Genomic DNA, 26,753 nt, shown 5'->3' with positions numbered 1-26,753 from the left:
TGCTGTGCTTTCAAAACACAAATGCACTTTTCAAACGCAAATCATAATCTTACTGTAACATTCACCCTAAACTTAACCTGTTAACAAAAATGCCAACCCAAGCCAAACCTTAAAGCAAAAATGTACAATTGCTATATCCATTTTGGTACTTGTAAATGAATGATATATAGCTATTGATTCTTAAAGAATATTACTTGGAAATGCCTCATGTGCTTAGTTTAACTGTAACCACAACAGGACCCGAAAATATAAGCTTGTTTTACTCCACTGTTTGTGAACAATGTCATTGTAAACAAACACGGTATAGCTTCAAAACATGGTAAAAACTAGAGAGTGGGCTAGGATGGGTCCATCATTTACCTCTCTGAGTGGACATTTCCCTGACCTGTGACCCCGGCACATGACATTTAAGAGGTGGTATGATGCTGCTGGCATCCTGTCCACTGTTTAATGATCTAAAACTGCCTTCTCATTTTAATATCCGGCTCACTCCTCTCTACACCTCTTCCACTTGTTTTGTCTCTGTATGCCAGCACTTTGGATTTGAAATGAAACAAAGACTATGAGGCTAAAGTTCCGACTGTCAGATTTAATTAGAGGGTATTTTCATCCATATCGGGTGAACCGTTTTGTACATAGTCCTCCTATTTTAGGGGACCACAAGTATTGGGATAAATTAATTTATGTGTATTAAAGTTGTCAAAAATTTAGTATTTGGTCCCATATTCCTAGCATGCAATGATTACATCAAGCTTGTAACTGTACAAACTTGTTGGATGCATTTGCTGTTTGTTTTGGTTGTGTTTCTGATCATTTTGTGCCCAAATGAAATGAATGCTAAATAATGTATTGTGTCAATTTTGGAGTCACTTTTATTGTAAATAGGAATATAATATGTTTCTAAACAATTATACATTACTGTGGAGGCTACCATGATTATGGATAGTTCTGAATTAGTCTTGAATAATGAGGGAGAAAGTTACAGAGTCATAAACATCATAGCCCTACCAAAAATGCTAACCTCCCATGTTATTGTAATGGTGAGAGGTTAGCATGTCTTGGGGGAATGATATTTGTGCATCTGTATTGTGCATTCTCACTCATCATTATTCATGATTCATTCAGGACTATCCGTAATCATGGTAGCAAGTTGACGTAGATGCATAATGCAAACAGTAGTAGTGGGTGATTTTCCACTACAGCCAGGTGCGTTGAAGGGCAAGGCTAAACTTCACCGCTGTTTTGGTCCTGTAGCTACGAAGATGTAGCAGCATGAAGCCAACCTGTGCACATGCGCAGATACTCTGTGTGACTGTGTGAGAGCAGTCTTGCACCACTCCCATCTCATTGGGTGTGTTTGAATAGTAAGGCTAACGAAGCCGACTGTAGACAAAAGTCAAGGAGTGCAGCCGGAGAAGTGCATCGGCGAAAGCCGACAGTTGGACACTGTAGTGGTTTTTCAACAGCAAGGCTCAGATCAACATGGCAGTGTCAACATACTGTGACTTTGGAAAGTATTCAGACCCCTAGACTTTTTCTACATTTTGTTACGTTAAGAAGTTTGGAGCCACCAAGACCCTTCCTAGAGCTGGCTGCCCAGCCAAACTGAGCAATTGGAGTAGAAGGGCCTTGGTCAGGTAGATGACCAACAACCTGATGGTCACTCTGACAGAGCTCTAGAGTTCCTCTGTGGAGATGGGAGAACCTTCCAGAAGGACAACCATCTCTGCAGCACACCACCAATCAGGCCTTTATGGTAGAGTGGCCAGACGGAAGCCACTCCTCAGTAAAAGGCACATGACAGCCCACTTGGAGTTTGCAAAAAAGGCACTTATAGACTCTCAGACCGTGAGAAACAAGATTATCTGGTCTGATGAAACCAAGATTGAACTCTTTGGCCTGAATGCCAAGCGTCAAGTCTGGAGGAAACTTTGCACCATTCCTACGGTGAAGCATGGTGGTGGCAGCATCATGCTTTGGAGATGTTTTTCAGTGGCAGGGACTGGGAGACTGGTCAGAATACAGAGTACAGCGAGATCCTTGATCAAAACCTGCTCCAGAGTGCTCAGGACCTCAGACTGGGGGCGAAGGTTCACCTTCCAACAGGAGAATGACCCTAAGAGCACAGCCAAGACAACGCAGGAGTGACAAGTCTCTGAATGTCCTTGAGTGACCCAGCCAGAGCCCAGACTTGAACCCGATCGAACATCTCTGGAGAGACCTGATAGAGCTTGAGAGGAGCTGCATAGAAGAAGAAACTCCCCAAATACAGGTGTGCCAAGCTTGTAGCATCATACCCAAGAAAACTCGATGCTGTCATCGCTGCCAAAGGTCCTTCAACAAAGTACAGATTAAAGGGTCTGAATACTTATGTAACATTTCAGTTTTTTAACAGCAAAAATGTCCCAAAATCTTTTTGCTTCGTAATTATGGGGATTGTTTGTACATTGATGAGGGGGAAAAAAACCTTTAGAATAAGTCTGTAACAACAAATGTGTGAAAAGTCAAGGGGTCTGAATACTTTCCGAAGGCACTGTAGCTGCTATTGTTTATCAAAGTTTTTCTTTATAAAAGTAAAAATAAACTTTTCTAAGTCCCATATCAAACACAAACTGAAAACATAATGACTGTACAATCAATTGGTGAGAGAGAGGTCTCAAATATCTCTTTCATTTTGTTCTGCCTGTAGCTTTAGAATCGCTGCAAAGTTGGTTCTGGTTTCAGTCATGTCTTTGGTCACGTTCACGTGGGTCCACCAAAAACACCCTAATGATGGGTTGACAAATAGTGTCTCCCACTAGCCAGGAGTTGGCTGCATGGTGCAGTTGGTGAGAAACAACTGCAGCGACTTGAAGATGACTTCATAAAAAACTCCATGACATTTGATCACATGGTTTTGTAAAGTTCATGCAGTCGACATGTAGGCTGCAACATACTTTGAAAGGCGGTGACCATCGTTGATCTTGACTAGACTAAATGTATTCGCTCGAACACGCTCAATATTTGCTGTGCTGCTGTTGGCAATGTCATCTTGCTTGCATTGTTGTTCACCTTTAAAAGTGTGTTGCATTATGAGGATAAACATTTTCCTTCTTGCGCCTACATGTTGACTGCATGAACTTTACAAAAATTATGTGATCAAAGGTTGTGAAAGTTTTACTGCAGTTAATGGAAAGTTTGTGCAGTTGCTCTTCACCAACTTCCTCCAGCAACCATGGCCTGCATTGTGGGAGCCTCTATTGTCAACCAATCATTATTCTTGACATAACTGAAACAGGAACTAACTTTGCTGCTATTCTCCCAACACCCTGTGCACTAGTAGAGATCGGAGAGGATTTGACAGGTGTAAGCAATATGGTAATAGATTCACCTTGTCCTCTGATAGGCTATGTGGAAATTTCACAATTTTGCTTATACCATTCATATCCTCTCAGATCTCCACTAGAGGTTGACATGGGAACAGGACTCCCGGGGGTCTTGCGGAATTCTAGCATGAATGGGAGTCAACTGTGTAGGCCTAATATAGTTTACTTAATAATATATATTTATGTTAATTTCCCCCCTCCCCCTTCTGTTGGCTCACTCTCGCGCCTCCCTCCAGTTGTAGCCACTCCCTACTTTACCTCAGATGAGGTCGGAGACGTACACTGTTACACATGTCCATATCCATGAGTTCATCCAATTCTGGGTAAGTAAGTGCAAGGGCTGCCTTCATTGCCACATCTCGTAATGTGGTTGTTATCAGCTGTGTACAGGCAACTGTCTCGTGAGCTCTGAGCAGCAGCCAAACAGAGCAGTTGCTATGGCTACTCACACGCAGAGCAGGGACAGACAGACGAGCATCTAAACATTTGACAGGACAAGATGAACACTCCCATGTCAATCTGCATAAAGAGTAAGGTTTAGGGGTGCATTTTGGGATTGGCCCTGGATTGTACGATGTGCACACATGATACATGTTGAGTGTGTGATATGGGGGGTTAGAGACAGAGAGAATGGAAAACCGTGTTGATCTGAGCCTTGCTGTTGAAAAACCACATTAGTGTTCAACTTTTGGCTAGCACAGTTGCAACTTGCCCAACTTTACTCCTTGACTTTGAGCCCAATCTCAATGTGACCCACCAGATTCCGAAACTTACACCCCACTAGGAGAAAAATCTTGAAAACCCCTTTAGATTTTTGCCAAACATTTTGATTTTAAAAAACTGAGCGTAACTATATTTTTAATTTAGTTTGAGAAAGTTAACGGTTTCATTATAGTTTTACTTTTAAAGGTTTGTTAATTTTATTTCCGTTTACACGTTTTTTCATGATTAGTTTTTATTTTAGTTAGTTTACTATAATAACCTTGCATCACAAACACACAAGATACACACAAATAATAATGATTAAATGCTATGCCAAAACAGTCATAAAGAGCATTTTATCATTTAACTTCACTGATCTGAGAGGGTTTGATGGCTGAAACCTGTCTTTTCACCGACCTGGTGAATCCCTCTATCAGTGAAAGATGAGGGAAAGGAGATGAGATGACGGTTTGGAAAGAACTGGGATGCAGAAACAGTAATTGTGACATTTGTTGAATCAATCAATCATTGATCAATAATTGAATTAACTCACAAGTCATCCAACAGTCTCAAATCATTGGAACACAAAGTTTGGAGACAAAAATCCCTGCTGACCAATTAATAATGAATTCAGTAACTTAATCAACCGGTAAACCTTTCCCTCAGTCAGTCAGTCTAAATGATCTCTATTTTAAGTTGCCACTGCTCTGGCCTTCTCTGGAGGAGCTCATATGTATAGATCTGTAAGGAAGGGAGAGATAAATCAACTTTGATCTGGTATAAGCAAGATGGAGAAAACCCAATCCAGTGAGAGGACATAGTGAAGCTATTACCACAATGCTTATCCAATCATTTCAGATCTATGGAGTACTCATGGATACGGGTTAGGGGTCAATGTGGGACTTGGATAAAACTATTCAAACAGGATCAAAAACCCTACGACCCTGTTCCTGGAGAGCTACCCTCTTGTGGGGTTTTGATTCAACCCCAGTTGTAACTAACCTGATTCAGCTTAACAACCAGCTAATTATTAGAATCAGGTGCTCTAGATTAGGGTTGGTGTGAATATCTACAGGACGGTAGCTGTCCAGGAACAGGGCTGGAGAGCCCTGCTCTATAGAGACCTTAGGGAAGGGATATTCATCTCTTACCCAACGAAGTCCGGAGCCTGCTGGTTTCTACCTGGTAATTAATTAGACACACCTGGTGTCCCAGGTCTTAATCAGTCCCTGATTGGAGGGGAACAATTAAAAAATTAACAAAGCAATGGCACTGGCTTCGAGGTCCAGAGTTGAGTTTGAGAGGCTTATGGGATTCTATAGCTTAGACCCAGTATAACAGGGGTGTCAAACTCATTCCATGGAGGGCTGAGTGTTTGCAGGTTTTTGGTTTTATCAATTGAGACCTAGACAACCATGTGTGGATGAGTTCCTTACTAATCAGTGCCTTAAGTCATCAAGTACAAGGGAGGAGTGAAATCCCACATACACTTGGCCCACCGTAGAATGAGTTTGACACATGTGCAGTATAGCTTCGCCCCTGTGTTATGACCCATATAAACGCAAGCATCTGTTCCTCCTTTGTCACGTTTGATAGTAGGGCAACAATACAACTCAAGCTTGGCATTCATCATGACCACCACCAATGTTGTTCACTTCTCTTCCAGGGAAACAAACCCAGAAAGAAACCCAGTACTCAAGGACACACGCAAGCAATAGATACAATTATGACTGCTCACATCTCTGTACTCATTGACTAAACATGGATTCAATTAAACTCAGTTCAAGGTCATGGTAATACAATATAAACGCTGGGGCTGTGCTTAATAGAAGCACTCATGGCTCTCTGCTAATATTTAATCCAACCCACCACTTGACTACTGCTCAGTGCTAGCCATTCATATCAGCTGAGAGCTGTCAAAACGTTGGCTGTGTGTGTGTGTGTATGTGTGTGTGAGAGAGAGAGAGCAGAAACAGGTACGTAGGTAAAGTAAGGTGGGCGTGAGAAGATGGGGAGGGAGAGAAGGCGGGAGTGAAGGAATTTGTGAGGAACTGAAAGCAGGGGAGGGAGGCGACGGGGAGAGGGAGGAGTGCCGAGCAGAGAGCGAGGTTACACATGAGAGCAGTCCAGAGAACGAAAGTAAGAGAGACAGAGGCGAGAGAGAGAATAGCAGGACAGGTACGATAGTGTGGATTATGGAGTTGAGAAGGTTTCAGTCTTACCTCACAAGTTAATTACCTGTTGCTCACTGGAGGAGAACAAAGAAAAGTGGAGAAAAAAGAAAGAGTAAACAATAAGGGCAACGGAGAAAGAGAGAGAGGCAGAGGGGAAAACCAGGGGTAGAGAGAGGGCGGGAGATAGGGAGAGGGGGGAACAAGGGGTAGAGAGAAAGGGAAGGACAACAGTTGAATGTTGACAGAGGGAGTGAGGATATTAATCGGGAGATGAACAAAAAGGAGAGGGCAAAAAGAGAAAGTGTATAGAAAAACGAATAGATTCACATTGACAGAGTGGACTGGACTTCAATGAAGCATCAGCAAAATAAAGGGTGAGAGAAAGAGAAAGGTCACTGCAGTAGGTGCTGTGCACTATAGTTCCTTAAGCACGCTTACTATGCAACAGGAGAGTTAGGACACGCAAAGACAGACAGACGTTCACTACACGATTGAACCATGTTGATGAAGGAGTATAGAATATGCATGCCACTAACTGTGGAAGAGGTAAGTGTGTGTTTGTCTGTGAACATGTATGTGTGTGTGTTTGTGGCTGGGGGGGGGGGGGGGGTCTCTGTGTGATTGAATGTATGTATACTGTAGACCACTGTTGTAAAAATAAGGTGATAGCTTTTAATGTGATCTTGAAAATGTTAAATTTGCTAGCATACAGATGTAGAATATTCATTTGATCGCCCTGTTGCAGGACAGCTTGTCGTGAATTTAAGGGATTCATTTACGATAAATGTATCACCCCCGACAAACATGTCCATTCATTATAATCCTTATAATAATTTAGATTTCCTGTTGCGGGATTATTTTCCTGCTGTAGCAAACTGGCTCAAATGAAGATCCTACATCTGTAACAACATTAAGCACAGGCATCCTGTAGTGTTGTTCATGTGGCTGGCACTCTGTATGGTTCTGCATGTACCTAACCTCAGCTGTTTCTCTCTCTCTCTCTCTCTCTCTCTCTCTCTCTCTCTCTCTCTCTCTCTCTCTCTCTCTCTCTCTCTCTCTCTTTCGCTTTATTTATTATGATTATTTTTTACCACAAACAAGTTGGACTGGTTGAGGCTTACAAACGTCAATGAAGGCATTTGGCCTGGAGGTTAAAAACAACAGATTCTGCCAGGGAGTAAGAAGTGGTGGGTGGAAAAGGGTTTGGGGGGAAGGTGCTCTAGAGTGCCCTCAAAGGGAAGGTCCTCATTCCCTCCAACCACCAGAACAAAGCATTTCTCCCCGTCATAGTGTTTAAGTCTGAGCTATCTGTCTGGAACAGTGTTATGTAGTTGGTTATTATTACAACATGCCGTGCCGGAAACTTCCATTGATACTTCACTCTAAAACCAACTTTGGTCGGTTTTGTGGTCTGGAAACATGTGACAAACGTTAGAGTGAACTTTAAGATTACTAATGTTTTAGTGTTTGTAGAAGCTTTAGCTAGAAGGATCACAGGGTTTTTATGGATCAAACTGGGGCTTAGGCGGTGGGCCTGGCCAATGGCCGACCGAAAATGTTTGAGGCCTTCCTGTTGACCGCCGTTTTAAAGTAAATTTCCTGCAGTTCTGCCATGAGGCTGAGAGAGAAATGTGCAGTTTAAAGATCAATTGCTGCCATTCTAAACATGTTGCCATGGCTTATGCTATGTGAATGACTCTCAAATTATAACAAAGTCAATGGAGGCCCCATGCCATGACAAAAAAAAAACTGAATGTATAATATTTGGAATTTTAGATTGTCCTGGACTTTCTATCTTTTATTTTGGTGACTTTTGGTCCTCAAAGATGATTGTATAAAAATATATAGGTCCGTTATCTTTTCTACATACTTTATATCTGGTTTGAGTCGTTGAGGTTTACACTGACAACGTCTTTCCATCCTTATTATTATTTTATTTATTTATTTATTTATTTTTTTTTTTTTTTACTGTTTGGACATATGCAGCTCGAAAAAACACTTCGGAGGCCCGCCCAAGACTTTTCTTTGCCGAAAAAAACCTGGATCAGTGTCTTGTGTGTATCTATCTGAAAATAGTCTGTAAAATCACACAGAAACAAATCCTAAGGTGAGATCCATTCCACGTGTGGAACTCTGACTGGTCTGATGGGGAAGCGCATTAAGATTCCTATGCAGCTTTAGTGGGATCAGCTTATAGTTCCACATTCAAACCATAGCACTGTTTATGCAATGTTTGCACACACACACACATACACACACACACACACACACACACACACACTTCTAATTCTGAGGGGAGTGTAGCTGGTTGTACTAGTAGGTTGGTGGATTAAGACACAGGTATGTGTTAGTTTCGTATTTAGTCAAAAGGTGGGGGACAAATTAAGACCGGTATGTGTTAGTTTCGTATTTAGTCAAAAGGTGGGGGACAAATTAAGACCGGTATGTGTTAGTTTCGTATTTAGTCAAAAGGTGGGGGACAAATTAAGACCGGTATGTGTTAGTTTCGTATTTAGTCAAAAGGTGGGGGACAAATTAAGACCGGTATGTGTTAGTTTCGTATTTAGTCAAAAGGTGGGGGACAAATTAAGACCGGTATGTGTTAGTTTCGTATTTAGTCAAAAGGTGGGGGACAAATTAAGACCGGTATGTGTTAGTTTCGTATTTAGTCAAAAGGTGGGGGACAAATTAAGACCGGTATGTGTTAGTTTCGTATTTAGTCAAAAGGTGGGGGACAAATTAAGACCGGTATGTGTTAGTTTCGTATTTAGTCAAAAGGTGGGGGACAAATTAAGACCGGTATGTGTTAGTTTCGTATTTAGTCAAAAGGTGGGGGACAAATTAAGACCGGTATGTGTTAGTTTCGTATTTAGTCAAAAGGTGGGGGACAAATTAAGACCGGTATGTGTTAGTTTCGTATTTAGTCAAAAGGTGGGGGACAAATTAAGATGTTTTGTTTTTAGTCAAAGGGTGGAGCACATTCACATAATATAGTTGCTGTCTTACTGCACTGTATGTTTCAGTCTTCATCAGTACAACACATTAACCACAAAACTGTCACAGGGGTCTGAAGTCAAAGAGAAACATAACACTGTGTGGGTTTGTGTTGTTAGTCAAAGGGTGGGTGGCACATTCACATAGAGTGGCCAGACCAGAGACACAGATATCTATTCACATACAGAGTGACCAGACCAGAGACCTGGATAACTATTAACATAGAGAGTGGCCAGACCAGAGACATAGATATCTATTCACATACAGAGTGACCAGACCAGAAACCTGGATATCCATTAACATAGAGAGTGGCCAGACCAGAGACATAGATATCTATTAACATAGAGAGTGGCCAGAGACATATATATCCATTCACATAGAGAGTGGCCAGACCAGAGACATATATCCATTCACATAGAGAATGGCCAGACCAGAGACATAGATATCCATTCACATAGAGAATGGCAAGAACAGAGACATTGATAGACATTCACATAGAGAATGGCCAGAACAGAGACATAGATATCCATTCACATAGAGAATGGCCAGAACAGAGACATTGATAGACATTCACATAGAGAATGGCCAGAACAGAGACATTGATAGACATTCACATAGAGAATGGCCAGACCAGAGACATTGATAGACATTCACATAGAGAATGGCCAGAACAGAGACATAGATATCCATTCACATAGAGAATGGCCAGAACAGAGACATAGATATCCATTCACATAGAGAATGGCCAGAACAGAGACATAGATATCCATTCACATAGAGAATGGCCAGAACAGAGACATTGATAGACATTCACATAGAGAATGGCCAGAACAGAGACATTGATAGACATTCACATAGAGAATGGCCAGAACAGAGACATTGATAGACATTCACATAGAGAATGGCCAGAACAGAGACATTGATAGACATTCACATAGAGAATGGCCAGAACAGAGACATTGATAGACATTCACATAGAGAATGGCCAGAACAGAGACATTGATAGACATTCACATAGAGAATGGCCAGAACAGAGACATTGATAGACATTCGGTACTCCGTGATCTTAACATCTGTCTATAGGACAGGACTAGGTAAACACTGTCAATGACTGGTTCTGGGTTTCCCAACCCAAGTCTTATCACTGCCTTAAGGACTTGGGCAAGTAACAGCTAGATACTACTGTTCTAAGGTCAGAGTTCAGGTGGGGTTCCATGCTTCAACAAACAAAGGAAAGGAGCGTGCTTTATAACAATTACAAAAATATTTGAAATACATTTTAAAATGTACATTTAACCTTTATTTAACTAGGCAAGTCAGTTATAAGAACAAATTCTTATTTACAATGAAGTCATACCCCGGCAAAACCCTGGATGACGCTGGGCCAATTGTGCGCCGCCCTATGGGACTCCCAATCATGGCCGGATGTACAGTAATGCAGCCTGGATTTGAACCAGGTACTGCAGTGACACCTCTTGCACTGAGATGCAGTGCCCTCGACCACTGTGCCACTCGGGAGCCCAAATAAAGGGCGTACCAAGGAAAAACTTCCAAAATGACACATTTGAGGCAGAGCATTTGAGGCAGAACATTTGAGGCAGCTCTCAACAAAAACGTCAGAAATGTATTTATTTTTAGCTTTAATCCATTCAGTATACAGGGGACTGGCGTTTCCACGTCAAGCTGATGGTCAGGGCACACACAGGAAGAAGGCAGCCTTTTCACTGATCTAAGGTTAGTTGTTCATTGTTTTCCTAATGGATAAGGTTAGGGGTTTGGAGGAGGGTGAGCTGACCTTAGATATGTTCCCAAGAAAAGCTCACAGTGAGCAGTCTGCGTCCGGTTTAATGAATGAACTGACTGCTATGTATGTAAATATGTAATGTGTACGATCTACATTAATTGCAAGAAGAATGTGGTATTAAGACAGGACTGTGTGAATTGTCTCCCCCCCCCCCCCCAGTATAAGATTGGGCAGCTGTACATGATCAGTAAACACAGTAATGAGCAGAGCGGAGGAGGGGAGGGAGTGGAGGTGGTGAGGAACCAACCAGACACACATCCCCAACATGGCCTGGGACAGCTCACTGAGAAACGCATCTACCTCAATAGGTAACACACCCACATTAACACTGTACCTCAAATCAAACTTTGTCACAAGCGCCGAATCCAAGTGCAGACCTTACAGTGAAATGCTTTACATACAAACCCTTAACAAACAGTGCAGTTCAACAAAGAGTTAAGAAAATATTTAATAATAAACTAAAGTTAAACAATTATAAAAAGTAACACAACAACGAGGCTATATACAGGGGGTACCGGTACCGAGTCAGTGTGCAGGGGTACAGGTTAGAGGTGACTTGTACATGTAGGTTGGGGTGAAGTGACTATCCATAGATAATAAACAGCCAGTAGCAGCAGTGTACAAAACAAATGGAGGGGGGGGGTCAATGTAAGTCGTCCTGTGGCCATTTGATGAATTGTTCAGCAGTCTTATGGCTTGGGGGTAGAAGCTGTTAAGGAGACTTTTGGTCCCAGACAGCTTGCCGTGCATTAGCAGAGAAAACAGTCTATGACTTGAGTGACTGGAGTCTCTGACAATTTTTAGGGCCTTCCTCTGACACCGCCTATTATATAGTTCCTGGATTGCAGGAAGCTTGGCTCCAGTGATGTACTGGGCTGTACGCACTACCCTCCGTAGCGCCTTACTGTTAGATGCCGAGAAGTTGCCATACCAGGCGGTGATGCAACCGGTCAGGATGCTCTCGATGATGCAGCTATACCTCACATACACATACATACACACACACACACACACACACACTGAACCTCACACACTGTACCTCGCACTCACCTAGCACTGCTCAACTAAGAAATGATACCAGCACACGCACACACACACACATATCTACTATCCCACACCCACCCCTATGGCCTAGCCCTAGATCATACTGCACACATACATCTACCTCAGCGACGATAACAGTACATTCCTCCCCTCTGTCTGTCTCTCTCTCTGACAGTAAACTGCCATCCTGGGTGAGTGTGTTTGTCCCCAGGGTCTTCTATGTGACAGAGAAGGCCTGGAACTTCTACCCTTACACCATCACAGGTCTGACAATACTATTCTTTCCACCACATACACAGCCGTTTCACCTGCTACCAACCTGTTCTTCCTATAGGGTCAACATAGAACGTAGGACGTAGGTCTGCACTTAGATTTAAACACAATCTGCTTATCTAGACCCGATTTACTTTAAACATCTTTCGTTCCACATATTTAGAAATATGTGTGTGTGGTGTGTCACTAATGATGTTCCTCTCTATCTGTATGGAACTTCTGCGGTGGTGCTTCAGAGTACTCGGTAAGTATTCACACATCATTTGCATGAGGCATGCAGTAGAGCTCATCCCTCTCAAAATGTCTGTGTACATAACCTCATCTGTCTACTCCTCTCTCTGCCCTCCTTCCTTCTCTCTGCCCTCCTTCCTTTTCTCCCCTTCTCTCCCCCCCCCTCCTTTTCTCCCCCCCCCCCCCCGCCTCCATCCCTCCTTTTCTCCCTCTCCCTCCGTCTCTTCCTCCTTCTCCTTCTCCTTCTCTCCCTCCTCTCCATTCACATCCATCCGTCATCTACTGTAGGTCTCCTTCCTTCCCAAGTTCAGCATCCGTATTGAGACCAGGTTTGAGAACAACAATGGTGACAACAATAATGTGAGTATGACTGAAGGAGAGAGAGAAGGGGAGGGGATAAGAGACTGGGGGGGGGGGGGTGAGAGACTGAAAGAAGGGTGGGAGAGGGAGAGAGAGAGAAGGGGGGGTGAGAGACTGAAAGAAGGGTGGGAGAGGGAGAGAGAGGGAGAAGGGGGGTGAGAGACTGAAAGAAGGGTGGGAGAGGGAGAGAGAGAGAGAAGGGGGGGTGAGAGACTGAACGAAGGGTGGGAGAGGGAGAGAGAGAGAGAAGGGGGGGTGAGAGACTGAACGAAGGGTGGGAGAGGGAGAGAGAGAGAGAAGGGGGGGTGAGAGACTGAAAGAAGGGTGGGAGAGGGAGAGAGAGAGAGAAGGGGGGGTGAGAGACTGAAAGAAGGGTGGGAGAGGGAGAGAGAGAGAAGGGGGGGTGAGAGACTGAAAGAAGGGTGGGAGAGGGAGAGAGAGAGAGAAGGGGGGGTGAGAGACTGAAAGAAGGGTGGGAGAGGGAGAGAGAGAGAGAAGGGGGGGATGAGAGACTGAAATAAGGGTGGGAGAGGGGGAGAGAGAGAGAGAGAGAGAGAGAGAGAGAAGGGGGGGTGAGAGACTGAAAGAAGGGTGGGAGAGGGTTTAGAGAGAGAGAGAGAAGGGGGTGAGAGACTGAAGGAAGGGTGGGAGAGGGAGGGAGAGAAGAGGGGGTGAGAGACTGAAGGAAGGGTGGGAGAGGGGGAGAGAGAGAGAGAGAAGGGGGTGAGAGACTGAAGGAAGGGTGGGAGAGGGAGGGAGAGAAGAGGGGGTGAGAGACTGAAAGAAGGGTGGGAGAAGGAGAGAGAGAGAAGGGGGGTGAGAGACTGAAAGAAGGGTGGGAGAGGGGGAGAGAGAGAGAGAGAAGGGGGTGAGAGACTGAAGGAAGGGTGGGAGAGGGAGGGAGAGAAGAGGGGGTGAGAGACTGAAAGAAGGGTGGGAGAAGGAGAGAGAGAGAAGGGGGGTGAGAGACTGAAGGAAGGGTGGGAGAGGGAGGGAGAGAAGAGGGGGTGAGAGACTGAAAGAAGGGTGGGAGAAGGAGAGAGAGAGAAGGGGGGTGAGAGACTGAAGGAAGGGTGGGAGAGGGAAGGGAGAGAAATTGCAATCTTCTCTGCAGTGTAAGGAGAATGCTCATCAAATTGATGTGGCCATTATAAGGAAAACAAGCAAAGGCCAGAATACAATAGCGTCAGATCTATTAGCCATCTACTGTGTTTGTGTGAGAGGGAGAAAGAAGGGTACATGCTTGTATTACAGGCTTGTTTCACCACCTTTGCTGGCCTTGTCACAGAATTCTGACACACAAACACAATTCTGAGCTGGTTTGTCCCTACAGCGTGCCCCTGTCATTTTGGGTAGAAACCTGGGAACAAGACTGAACTTATCTGGCTGTTGGCTGTTAGTGTGTGTATCCAGAAATGTGGCGAAGCTTGTTTCAACCTTCTCCCAGCTACAGGTTACATGTGTTCATTTTAGCAGAAATGCACACGCGCACACACACACACACACACACACACATTAATGCACACATACCACACCGATACACACACCTCTATTACAACACACAATAGAGGACATCTAAAAAGCACAACAGGTTTAAAGGATGAGGTAAAACAATGCTTTTGACATGGAAAAATGGGAACTATGACAAGTGTCAACAGTCAGACAGTCAGACAGATGGACAAGACATACCTTCTATGAGAGAACAGGTTCTTAAACACAAGAGACACAGGGCATAATAGGATCTGAAACACAGCTGATTATCTGGCTGTGGGTTTGTCTCCCTGCTCTGCTCTTTGTTAAATACCAGCAGAGGAATGAACATCTTCAAAAGAGACATTACTCTCTCTTTCGCTTTCTTTCAGGACAAGGGGACAGAACAGAAAGAACTGTGACTTTTATCTCTCTTTCTTTGATAAGTGTCTCATTCTCTCTCTCCTCTTTCACTCCCGCTTGTCCATCCTCGCCTGCTCCCTCTCTGCTTCTCTCTCTCTTTCTCTGTGATTTAGTGTGCTCCCTCTCTCGATCTCCCTTACCCCTTCTCTCTCCCTCTCTCTCTGTCTGTCTGTCTGTGTGTGGTGTTTTGCTGTAGTGTAATGATTTGTTCAAAGCCTGAGGGTGGAGTATTATGATGGGTGATACGTTGTGTGGCCCTAGGCCCTGGCTCCAGTGTGTGTGTGTCAGTCTATTTCCTCATCTACTAGGCCCTGGCTCCAGTGTGTGTGTGTCAGTCTATTTCCTCATCTACTAGGCCCTGGCTCCAGTGTGTGTGTGTCAGTCTATTTCCTCATCTACTAGGCCCTGGCTCCAGTGTGTGTGTGTCAGTCTCAGTCTATTTCCTCATCTACTAGGCCCTGGCTCCAGTGTGTGTGTGTCAGTCTCAGTCTATTTCCTCATCTACTAGGCCCTGGCTCCAGTGTGTGTGTGTCAGTCTATTTCCTCATCTACTAGGCCCTGGCTCCAGTGTGTGTGTGTGTGTGTGTCAGTCTATTTCTGAGTGACCTCCCCCTCTGCTCGGTTGCAGGTATTTGGAGACAGGCCCACCCCTGCAGAGAGCGTGAGCCACCTGGATATCCTCATTGACCCCATCCCTGACAAACACTACAAGGAGACAGAGGTACTAGCGTGTACACACACATTTCCTCCTCCTGACTTCCGCAGTTCCAGTAACTTCAGAAACAAAGGTCAATCAGCAAGACACATAGCTGAAAACACACACACACTCACTATCTCACGCAGAGACAGAGGAAGACGTACTGTAGATAAACACAAACATAAATACAGAGACACTTGTACAATCTATGCATCTTGGGCCCCAGATGCCTATCATGTTGAATCATTCATAGATTATATGTGAGGTATTGAGCAACAGCCTGCTCACACAGGCCTGCACACACACACACACACACTCCCACACCCACACACTCGCCCTCCCTCCTACACACCGGCCAGGGATTTAGCTGTCAGCGGGTAATGTGTACTTTGTCTCTGTAGGACCTGAGTCGCTGGGTGTCTGAGAAGACGGGCCGAGGCCCCCTGGTGGAAGGGTGGCGTAAGGACAGCACCCCCATCATGTGTTCCTATAAGAGGGTGCAGTGCAGTTTCGAAGTCTATGGCTTCCAGGGCAAGACTGAGGACTTCATACACAGGGTGAGAGGAAACTACATTTAACTACATTTACCATCATGCATCAGGTGAGAACCTGATAAAGACCTAAGGGTCAAAATGTTGTTTAAGGAAACACATTTGACAGAATAGATTGCGTGTGGGGAATATTTTCTTTTGCCTCAACATATACACCGATCTCCAGCAGCACCTGCTGAAAGCCTTTGGGTGTGTTTCTTTGAGGTAAGAAATGTATTTTCTCTGGTGTGTATGATCTGACAGAACATCCAGGACATCCTACTGGTGGGGCACAGACAGGCTGTGGCCTGGACAGACGAATGGCACGGTCAGTAGAGGACATGCTTATAATTCCTTATAACATATAGCACATGATTATAATAGGACATGGTTGTAATGCTTCATGTTATAATGCATCATAAAGTATAGGACATGATTAGAATAGGGCAAGGTTATAATGCTTCATAACATATAGAACATGTTTATGATAGGGCATGGTTATAATGCTTTATAACATATAGAACATTATTATAATAATAGGACATGGTTATAATGCATTATACTACGCTGTAATTAATGCATTTCAATGTGCTGTTGACTGTTGCTGTATGTTTTTGTTCGGACATGCTTATAATGCATTATGATGTACATGTTACATGTTATAATGCATTATGATACACACGTTACATAGATATAATGATGTATTATAATCTCATCCGTCTGTGCTTTTCCCTACAGGGATGAGTTTGGAGGATGTGAGAGAGTATGAGCGACAGATACAGGAACAGACCAACAGCAAACTCAAATCAACCCAGAACAACAACACAGGTAATTATTAGAGCTGGGACCATAAACAGAAAATGACTTATCCAAGGCATTTTGCTGATATCATTCATTATGATAAGTACTCTAGAAAAATGTGAAGTTTGCGTTTGCAAATATGGCTGATTGTTAATTGGATTATTGATGTCTTCAACCACAACTAGTATTTTAAATGATAATAATAAAAACTGTGCAGTTCACATTAATGTTAGAAACTTATCGTTCTATTTATCATTATCATTTTGTGAAACATGCCTCATTTATACATCACCACAAACTAATTTCAATGATTGCAGTCTCGGACTGAAGTATGTAGCTAACATAGAGCAGAAACGAATGTCCGTGAGCAGGGCACAGTTCACACTGTGCAGTTCTATTTATCATTATCGTATCTGTACAGGCAATTTATCGCTATGGGGTTTGTGTCCATATCACCCAGCTGTAGTAACTACTAGTCTACTACTGTACTATTCTATATCGTATTTTAATAGAGGGAGGAGAAAAAGAGGGGGGGGGGGAGAGAAGGTAAAGTGGAGAAAAAGGAGAGAGTGATAGAAGGAAGAATGGGTGGATGGAAGAGGGGGAGAAGAGGAAGAGGAGAGAGCATAGGGGAACATGGAGAAAGTGGGTGAGAAGGGGAGGGAGAAAGTGCAAGGATGGGTGGATGGAAGAGGGGGAGAAGAGGAAGAGGAGAGAGCATTGGGGAACATGGAGAAAGTGGGTGAGAAGGGGAGGGAGAAAGTGCAAGGATGGGTGAAAAGTGAGAGAGTGGAAGAAGGGAAGAGCGTGGAGAGAAAGACAGAAAGATAATTGATCAGAGGAGAGTGAGCCCAACAGGTAGATTGTAGGTACATTGTCTGGAGACTCAAACTGAATTCCTCCGCTGCTCTATGTTAGCTACATACTTCAGTCTGAGACTGCAATCATTGAAATTAGTTTGTGGTGATGTATAAATGAGGCATGTTTCACAAAACAGCCCTCATTACAAGTAATCAGCGATTGGATAGTCTCTAACCAATCAGAGTATCAAAGCCAATGACGATTTTTCTAAACGCTGATTTACCCACCTGTGCTCTGGCCCAACCCATTGGTTTCTGGGACCAATCAGAACTTTTAGAATATGTTTGCGCTCTAGAAATCGTCGGGTAGGTACTCAGTTCCAGACTCATTGCAGAGAAGAAACTAATGTCCGTGGGCAGGGCATATCATTTGGCTGGAACAAGGAGTTTGGTTAGCTATTGCAGCACTCACTGCATATGTCAGCCCTAGTAGGTGGGGTTGTGTGTGTGTGTGTGTGTGTGTGTGTGTGTGTGTGTGTGTGTGTGTGTGTGTGTGTGGGGTCTCTCTGCCCCCTGCTGGTGAGTCATGAGAAGTTTGGCCGGCTGTTGCAGCTGAATGATATCAGAGGCAGCAGCCACAGTATGGCCCGTGGTATGCTGCAACTCGCTGCGCTGTCCTGATCACCTACAGGCCAGAACATACTACTGCAGGCGCCTAACAGATTTTACACAAAATCATTTCATGCCATTCATCTCTTTTCGAAAACAAAAGGTGTATTCAAAATGTTATTATGGGTGTGTGGACTGTGAAGAGATGTGTATTTGAATAATTTAACCCCTCAACTCCTCCCTTCCCCCTTCGTTCCCTTCATTCCCCCTGCCTCTCTTTCTCATCTGCAGCAGCCCCTCGTCCGGCATACTCGCGCTCTATGTCCGTCACAGATGAGCGCTCTCTGAAGAAGATGGGAGTGAAGACTATGGCCATGTCAGACCCCTCCACCTCCACACTGCCTCATAGCACTGTCCGCCTTAACTCCACCCCCGAGTAACACACACACGTTCATACTGATGCATCAATTCCTGCCTGCTTAAACCCCTCCGTGACAGTAACTACACTGCAGCAGTTCCTTTTTGTTTTACGGCCATCCACCACAGACACATTTAACCAATAACGCTACACTGTCCACAGAAGCAGCACTTAGACCACTCAGGTCCTACCCCTTTCTCCAGCTGTAACTATATAACACAACCCCCAGTCCTACCCCTTTCTCCAGCTGTAACTATATAACCCAACCCCCTGTCCTACCCCTTTCTCCAGCTGTAACTATATAACCCAACCCCCTGTCCTACCCCTTTCTCCAGCTGTAACTATATAACCCAACCCCCTGTCCTACCCCTTTCTCCAGCTGTAACTATATAACCCAACCCCCTGTCCTACCCCTTTCTCCAGCTGTAACTATATAATCCAACCCCCAGTCCTACCCCTTTCTCCAGCTGTAACTATATAACCCAACCCCCTGTCCTACCCCTTTCTCCAGCTGTAACTATATAACCCAACCCCCTGTCCTACCCCTTTCTCCAGCTGTAACTATATAACCCAACCCCCTGTCCTACCCCTTTCTCCAGCTGTAACTATATAACCCAACCCCCTGTCCTACCCCTTTCTCCAGCTGTAACTATATAACCCAACCCCCTGTCCTACCCCTTTCTCCAGCTGTAACTATATAACCCAACCCCCTGTCCTACCCCTTTCTCCAGCTGTAACTATATAACCCAACCCCCTGTCCTACCCCTTTCTCCAGCTGTAACTATATAACCCAACCCCCTGTCCTACCCCTTTCTCCAGCTGTAACTATATAACCCAACCCCCTGTCCTACCCCTTTCTCCAGCTGTAACTGAGTTTGCATCCCAATATTACACTTTATATACATCAAAATAGACTGAAATATTACAAAACTGTTTGACATAGAAACACAGAATTTCCGTCAGGTAAAAAAACAATGAAATGATGAATAACATTCCACCCATGAGGCCTCTAGGTAATTTGACTGCAGGAAAGGGCTACTAGAGTGGATATAATGGTAGGGGAGTGCCGTGGATCCACAGAGCCAACCCCCCCAGTGTATCGAGGCGCTGCTGCAAATGGCTGAAACAGGGCTAACCTTCACTGATGAGTCAATAGGATGGCTGTTTTAAACATGATTAACTTCTGATCTATGGTAATAGCTGCAAAATGACCTCTGTACAGGCTGTGGAATAATATGACATAGAGGATGAATATCATTTATAACTAGGTTTATATTGACACATTATACATATACTGTATATTTGGCTTTTTAGTCTATTGTAATGGAAGTCTATTGTCAGCTATGTACCTCTTGTATGAATGAATAAAAGCCTTTTTCTCCTGTATATCTTGTTAAGATCATTAGTCATGATTAAGTGACTGCAGGAGATAAGTGAAACAATAGAGCAACAGAGCTTATTATTCTAGACCATGTTAACCTTGTGTTACCCTGCTAGTGAGAGAGTAATAGTTCACAACTAGTTGACAGGGAATGTGATGTAGGGCTTACTCAGTGCGCTGCCTAGGGCTTACTCAGTACACTGCGTAGGGCTTACTCAGTACACTTCGTAGGGCTTACTCAGTGCGCTGCCTAGGGCTTACTCAGTACACTTCGTAGGGCTTACTCAGTGCGCTGCCTAGGGCTTACTCAGTACACTGCGTAGGGCTTACTCAGTACACTTCGTAGGGCTTACTCAGTACACTGCGTAGGGCTTACTCAGTGCACTGCGTAGGGCTTACTCAGTACACTGTGTAGGGCTTACTCAGTACACTGCGTAGGGCTTACTCAGTGCCCTGCGTAGGGCTTACTCAGTACACTGCGTAGGGCTTACTCAGTACACTGCGTAGGGCTTGCTCAGTGCACTGCGTAGGGCTTACTCAGTACACTGCGTAGGGCTTACTCAGTACACTGCGTAGGGCTTACTCAGTGCACTGCGTAGGGCTTACTCAGTGCACTGCGTAGGGCTTACTCAGTACACTGCGTAGGGCTTACTCAGTACACTGCGTAGGGCTTACTCAGTGCACTGCGTAGGGCTTACGCAGTGCACTGCGTAGGGCTTACTCAGTGCACTGCGTAGGGCTTACGCAGTGCACTGCGTAGGGCTTACTCAGTACACTGCGTAGGGCTTACTCAGTGCACTGCGTAGGGCTTACTCAGTACACTGCGTAGGGCTTACTCAGTGCACTGCGTAGGGCTTACTCTACTCTGTACACTGTGGGACAGGAGGTTTGATAAATTAGACTGTTGAGAGGGTGTTTGAGCCTGTCATGAGGGAATGTGAATTACCACAGATGACTAGTTGAGACAATGGGACAATGCAGTAGGGGAAGGAGAGATGGAGAGATAAAGGAGAGGGGGGAGAAAGAAAGAAGCAGACACAGCCAGAAGTGTTGACACGTGCTGCAGTGGGACCTGAAGACTGTAGGCTATACTATAAGAACATTCTCTCTCTTCCGCTCTCTCTCCCCTTTTGCTTTACTACCCCTTTCGCTGCCTCCCTCTGTTCCTGCACTTCTTTCCTCAGGAGGGCCTCTGTTCCTGCACTTCTTTCCTCAGGAGGGCCTCTCTGTTCCTGCACTCCTTTCCTCAGGAGCGCCTCTCTCTGTTATGGCATTCCTTTCCTCAGGAGAGTACATCTTCTGTGGAGAGGCCGTGTTCATTATATAGAAATGTTCCCCTGGTAGATGCTAATAGATCCTGACCATGTAGTGCTGAATCTTACTGTTACTGTTCTGTTTTACTGCTGTGTTGAGAGAGAGATTGAAGAGAGATTAAAAACGGAAGAGAAAAAGACTGACATCCTCCCCTTCATCTCTACCTCTTTGGCCTAACCCCACTGATGTACCAGCTTTACTGAACATATCGATACACACCGCTCTGTAATGCAAACGCCCCATTCATGTCTACACACCAGGGTCACAACACTGATTCACAAAGGCCTGTGCATGTGTGTGTGTGTGTAGGTGCGTGTGTGTGCGCTCACCCATCAAATCACATTTATTTATATAGCCCTTCGTACATCAGCTGATATCTCAAAGTGCTGTACAGAAACCCAGCCTAAAACCCCAAACAGCAAGCAATGCAGGTGTAGAAGTACTCTGGCTAGGAAAAAACCTAGGGAGGAACCAGGCTATGAGGGGTGGCCAGTCCTCTTCTGGCTGTGTCGGGTGGAGATTATAACAGAACATGGCCAAGATGTTCAAATGTTCATAAATTACCAGCATGGTCAAATAATAATAATCACAGGCAGAACAGTTGAAACTGGAGCAGCAGCACGGCCAGGTGGGGGACAGCAAGGGGGACACCAAGGAGTCATCATGCCAGGTAGTCCTGAGGCATGGTCCTAGGGCTCAGGTCCTCCGAGAGAAAGAAAGAAAGAGAGAATTAGAGAGAGCATACTTAAATTCACACAGGACACCGGATAAAACAGGAGAAGTACTCCAGATATAACAGACTGACCCTAGCCCCCCGACACATAAACTACTGCAACATAAATACTGGAGGCTGACACAGGACGGGTCAGGAGACACTGTGACCCCATCCGATGATACCCCCGGACAGGGCCAATCAGGAAGGATATAACCCCACCCACTTTGCCAAAGCACAGCCCCCACAACACTAGAGGGATATCTTCAACCACCAACTTACAATCCTGAGACAAGGCCGAGTATAGCCCCCAAAGATCTCCGACCACGGCACAACCCAAGGGGAGGGGGGGCGCCAACCCAGACAGGAAGTTCACATCAGTGACTCAACCCACTCAAGTGACGCACCCCTCCTAGGGACGGCATGGAAGAGCACCAGTAAGCCAATGACTCAGCCCCTGTAATAGGGTTAGAGGCAGAGAATCCCAGTGGAAAGAGGGGAACCGGCCAGGCAGAGACAGCAAGGGCAGTTCGTTGCTCCAGAGCCTTTCCGTTCACCTTCACACTCCTGGGCCAGACTACACTCAATCATATGACCCACTGAAGAGATGAGTCTTCAGTAAAGACTTAAAGGTTGAGACCGAGTTTGCGTCTCTCACATGGGTAGGCAGACCATTCCATAAAAATGGAGCTCTATAGGAGAAAGCCCTGCCTCCAGCCATTTGCTTAGAAATTCTAGGGACAATTAGGAGGCCTGCATCTTGTGACCATAGTGTACGTGTAGGTATGTACAGCAGGACCAAATCAGAGAGATAGGTAGGAGCAAGCCCATGTAATGCTTTGTAGGTTTGCAGTAAAACCTTGAAATCAGCCCTTGCCTTGACAGGAAGCCAGTGTAGGGAGGCTAGCACTGGAGTAATATGATCAAATGTTTTGGTTCTAGTCAAGATTCTAGCAGCCGTATTAAGCACTAACTAAAGTTTATGTAGTGCTTTATCCGGGTAGCCGGAAAGTAGAGCATTGCAGTAGTCTAACCTAGAAGTAACAAAAGCATGGATTAGTTTTTCTGCATCATTTTTGGACAGAACGTTTCTGATTTTTGCAATGTTACGTAGATGGAAAAAAAGCTGTCCTTGAAACAGTCTTGGTATGTTCCTCAAAAGAGAGATCAGGGTCCAGAGTAACGCCAAGGTCCTTCACAATTTTATTTGAGACGACTGTACAACCATTGAGATTAATTGTCAGATTCAACAGAAGATCTCTTTGTTTCTTGGGACCTAGAACAAGCATCTCTGTTTTGTCCGAGTTTAAAAGTAGAACGTTTGCAGCCATCCACTTCCTTATGTCTGAAACGCAGGCTTCTAGCGAGGGCAATTTTGGGGCTTCACCATGTCATCCGCATAGCAGTAAAAGTTAACATTATGTTTTCGAATGACATCCCCAAGAGGTAAAATATATAGTGAAAACAGTAGTGGTCCTAAAACGGGACCTTGAGGAACACCGAAATTTACAGTTGATTTGTCAGAGGACAAACCATTCACAGAGACAAACTGATATCTTTCCGACAGATAATTCTTCCTAGTTTCTGTCTGGGCTATGAGTCAACAGCCAGCCTGCACCCTAAGTATGTTATTCATTCTGGTGTCAGCATTACTGGCATTAGGCCTCTCAATCATGTAAATAGCTCTAAATCCATTGTGAATTAAACTCCACTGTGGGGAACACAATTGTTAACCTCTGCCCAGGAGTAACTGGAGTGGACTTTATCTGTGGACAGGCAGACTTTTACATACATACAGTATCCCTGATAACTAATTGTACCAATTAAGGGGCTGAATATGGCTTGCAATGGGAATCTGCATCCATCCTTCCCCTGTGGAATAGACTTAAAGACTGCTGGCTCTACACATTAATCATTTCTATTGAAAACGGTTGAGGACCGCCTCTCTCTGTACAGTTACCCGCCCGCAGTCAGTTAGCGCGGTATTAATGCCGAACTGTTTAATGCTGTGAAATCCTCAGCAAATGATTCCAGCGAAGCTATTCTGGTAATGCTGGAATTAATTGCTTATGGGTAACAGAAAATTCAAGGATAATTGCTAAATTGTTGTGGTTTTGTGTTAGACACTCTACATAAACACACACACACACAGAAAAGCAAGAAGAAAAAGGGAAACCCACCCCTCACACACACCCACACATTTCTCTCTCTGGCTCTTTTACACCAATAAACAAACTCAGAGACACAGAGAAAAAGCAAGGGGCCCAGGGTATGGGCAGACATTCATTGAAATTCATGCTTTAAATATCTTAATCAGCAGGCTCATAAAGCCTCCCTGTTTTAATTGCCCCACCATGCCTATTAATTACACAACAACCATAGCAGAGAACTGCCATATGTTTGTTCATGTGAGAGAATAGATTAGAATAGAGTGTGTGGAATACATTAGAATACAATGGGCTTTGATCTGCAAAATGTGGAATTACATTTCCCGCTGCCACGGCCATAGAAGTGGTGGTATGTACCTCCCTGTAAGGACATACACAGAGAGAGAGGGAGAGAGGACATAGAAGTGGTGGTATGTACCTCCCTGTAAGGACCTACACAGAGAGAGAGAGGACATAGAAGTGGTGGTATTTACCTCCCTGTAAGGACCTACACACAGAGAGGACATAGAAGTGGTGGTATGTACCTCCCTGTAAGGACATACACAGAGAGAGAGGGAGAGAGGACATAGAAGTGGTGGTATTTACCTCCCTGTAAGGACCTACAGAGAGAGAGAGAGGACATAGAAGTGGTGGTATGTACCTCCCTGTAAGGACCTACACAGAGAGAGGACATAGAAGTGGTGGTATGTACCTCCCTGTAAGGACCTACACAGAGAGAGAGAGGACATAGAAGTGGTGGTATGTACCTCCCTGTAAGGACCTACACAGAGAGAGAGAGAGGACATATAAGTGGTGGTATGTACCTCCCTGAAAGGACCTACACAGAGAGAGGACATAGAAGTGGTGGTATGTACCTCCCTGTAAGGACCTACACAGAGAGAGAGAGAGGGCATAGAAGTGGTGGTATGTACCTCCCTGTAAGGACCTACACAGAGAGAGAGAGGGGACATAGAAGTGGTGGTATGTACCTCCCTGTAAGGACCTACACAGAGAGAGGACATAGAAGTGGTGGTATGTACCTCCCTGTAAGGACCTACACAGAGAGAGGACATAGAAGTGGTGGTATGTACCTCCCTGTAAGGACCTACACAGAGAGAGAGAGAGGACATAGAAGTGGTGGTATGTACCTCCCTGTAAGGACATACACAGAGAGCGAGAGAGAGGACATAGAAGTGGTGGTATGTACCTCCCTGTAAGGACCTACACAGAGAGAGGACATAGAAGTGGTGGTATGTACCTCCCTGTAAGGACCTACACATAGAGAGAGGACATAGAAGTGGTGGTATGTACCTCCCTGTAAGGACCTACACAGAGAGAGGACATAGAAGTGGTGGTATGTACCTCCCTGTAAGGACCTACACAGAGAGAGAGGACATAGAAGTGGTGGTATGTACCTCCCTGTAAGGACCTACACAGAGAGAGAGAGAGGGCATAGAAGTGGTGGTATGTACCTCCCTGTAAGGACCTACACAGAGAGAGAGAGGGGACATAGAAGTGGTGGTATGTACCTCCCTGTAAGGACCTACACAGAGAGAGGACATAGAAGTGGTGGTATGTACCTCCCTGTAAGGACCTACACAGAGAGAGGACATAGAAGTGGTGGTATGTACCTCCCTGTAAGGACCTACACAGAGAGAGAGAGAGGACATAGAAGTGGTGGTATGTACCTCCCTGTAAGGACATACACAGAGAGCGAGAGAGAGGACATAGAAGTGGTGGTATGTACCTCCCTGTAAGGACCTACACAGAGAGAGGACATAGAAGTGGTGGTATGTACCTCCCTGTAAGGACCTACACATAGAGAGAGGACATAGAAGTGGTGGTATGTACCTCCCTGTAAGGACCTACACAGAGAGAGGACATAGAAGTGGTGGTATGTACCTCCCTGTAAGGACCTACACAGAGAGAGAGGACATAGAAGTGGTGGTATGTACCTCCCTGTAAGGACCTACACAGAGAGAGGACATAGAAGTGGTGGTATGTACCTCCCTGTAAGGACCTACACAGAGAGAGGACATAGAAGTGGTGGTATGTACCTCCCTGTAAGGACCTACACAGAGAGAGAGAGGGGACATAGAAGTGGCGGTATGTACCTCCCTGTAAGGACCTACACAGAGAGAGGACATAGAAGTGGTGGTATGTACCTCCCTGTAAGGACCTACACAGAGAGAGAGAGGACATAGAAGTGGTGGTATGTACCTCCCTGTAAGGACCTACACAGAGAGAGAGAGAGAGAGGACATAGAAGTGGGGGTATGTACCTCCCTGTAAGGACCTACACAGAGAGAGAGAGAGGACATAGAAAGCGTACAAACACACACACACACACACACACACTGAGAGGGATGCGTCACAGACTGTAGTGTGTATTGTTGGGTAAATACTGTTCAAATGGTAAGGAGGGACAACATACTTCACTGGACAAGGGCAAACACATGATAGGCACAATATAACCACACGTGGTATAAGGAAGACACACAATAT

At 44.9% G+C, this 26,753-nt stretch overlaps 1 protein-coding gene across 6 annotated transcripts; it reads left to right on the top strand.

The window, feature by feature from the left end:
• Positions 1–3,557: 3,557 nt before the first annotated feature.
• On the top strand, positions 3,558–19,566 carry pitpnc1b (phosphatidylinositol transfer protein cytoplasmic 1b). Of its 6 annotated transcripts, XM_036968556.1 has the most exons (11): positions 6,143–6,787; positions 7,343–7,428; positions 11,199–11,347; positions 12,259–12,347; positions 12,593–12,600; positions 12,876–12,947; positions 15,469–15,561; positions 15,939–16,094; positions 16,332–16,395; positions 16,806–16,895; positions 18,569–19,566. In XM_036968556.1, the coding sequence occupies exons 3-11, from the start codon at positions 11,220–11,222 to the stop codon at positions 18,715–18,717; spliced, it is 849 nt and encodes a 282-aa protein (XP_036824451.1). In that variant the 5' UTR covers positions 6,143–6,787; positions 7,343–7,428; positions 11,199–11,219; the 3' UTR covers positions 18,718–19,566. The 6 variants fall into 6 exon arrangements, with proteins under 6 accessions (XP_036824466.1, XP_036824470.1, XP_036824441.1 ...); XM_036968546.1 differs by lacking the exon at positions 7,343–7,428 and having other exon boundaries at positions 6,141–6,787; positions 18,572–19,566; XM_036968564.1 differs by lacking the exon at positions 7,343–7,428 and having other exon boundaries at positions 6,143–6,615.
• The last annotated feature ends 7,187 nt before the right edge of the window (positions 19,567–26,753 follow it).

This window comes from Oncorhynchus mykiss, chromosome 3, assembly GCF_013265735.2.
Source record: "Oncorhynchus mykiss isolate Arlee chromosome 3, USDA_OmykA_1.1, whole genome shotgun sequence".
NCBI lineage: Eukaryota > Metazoa > Chordata > Actinopteri > Salmoniformes > Salmonidae > Oncorhynchus > Oncorhynchus mykiss.
This window is presented reverse-complemented; position numbering and strand designations above follow the sequence as displayed.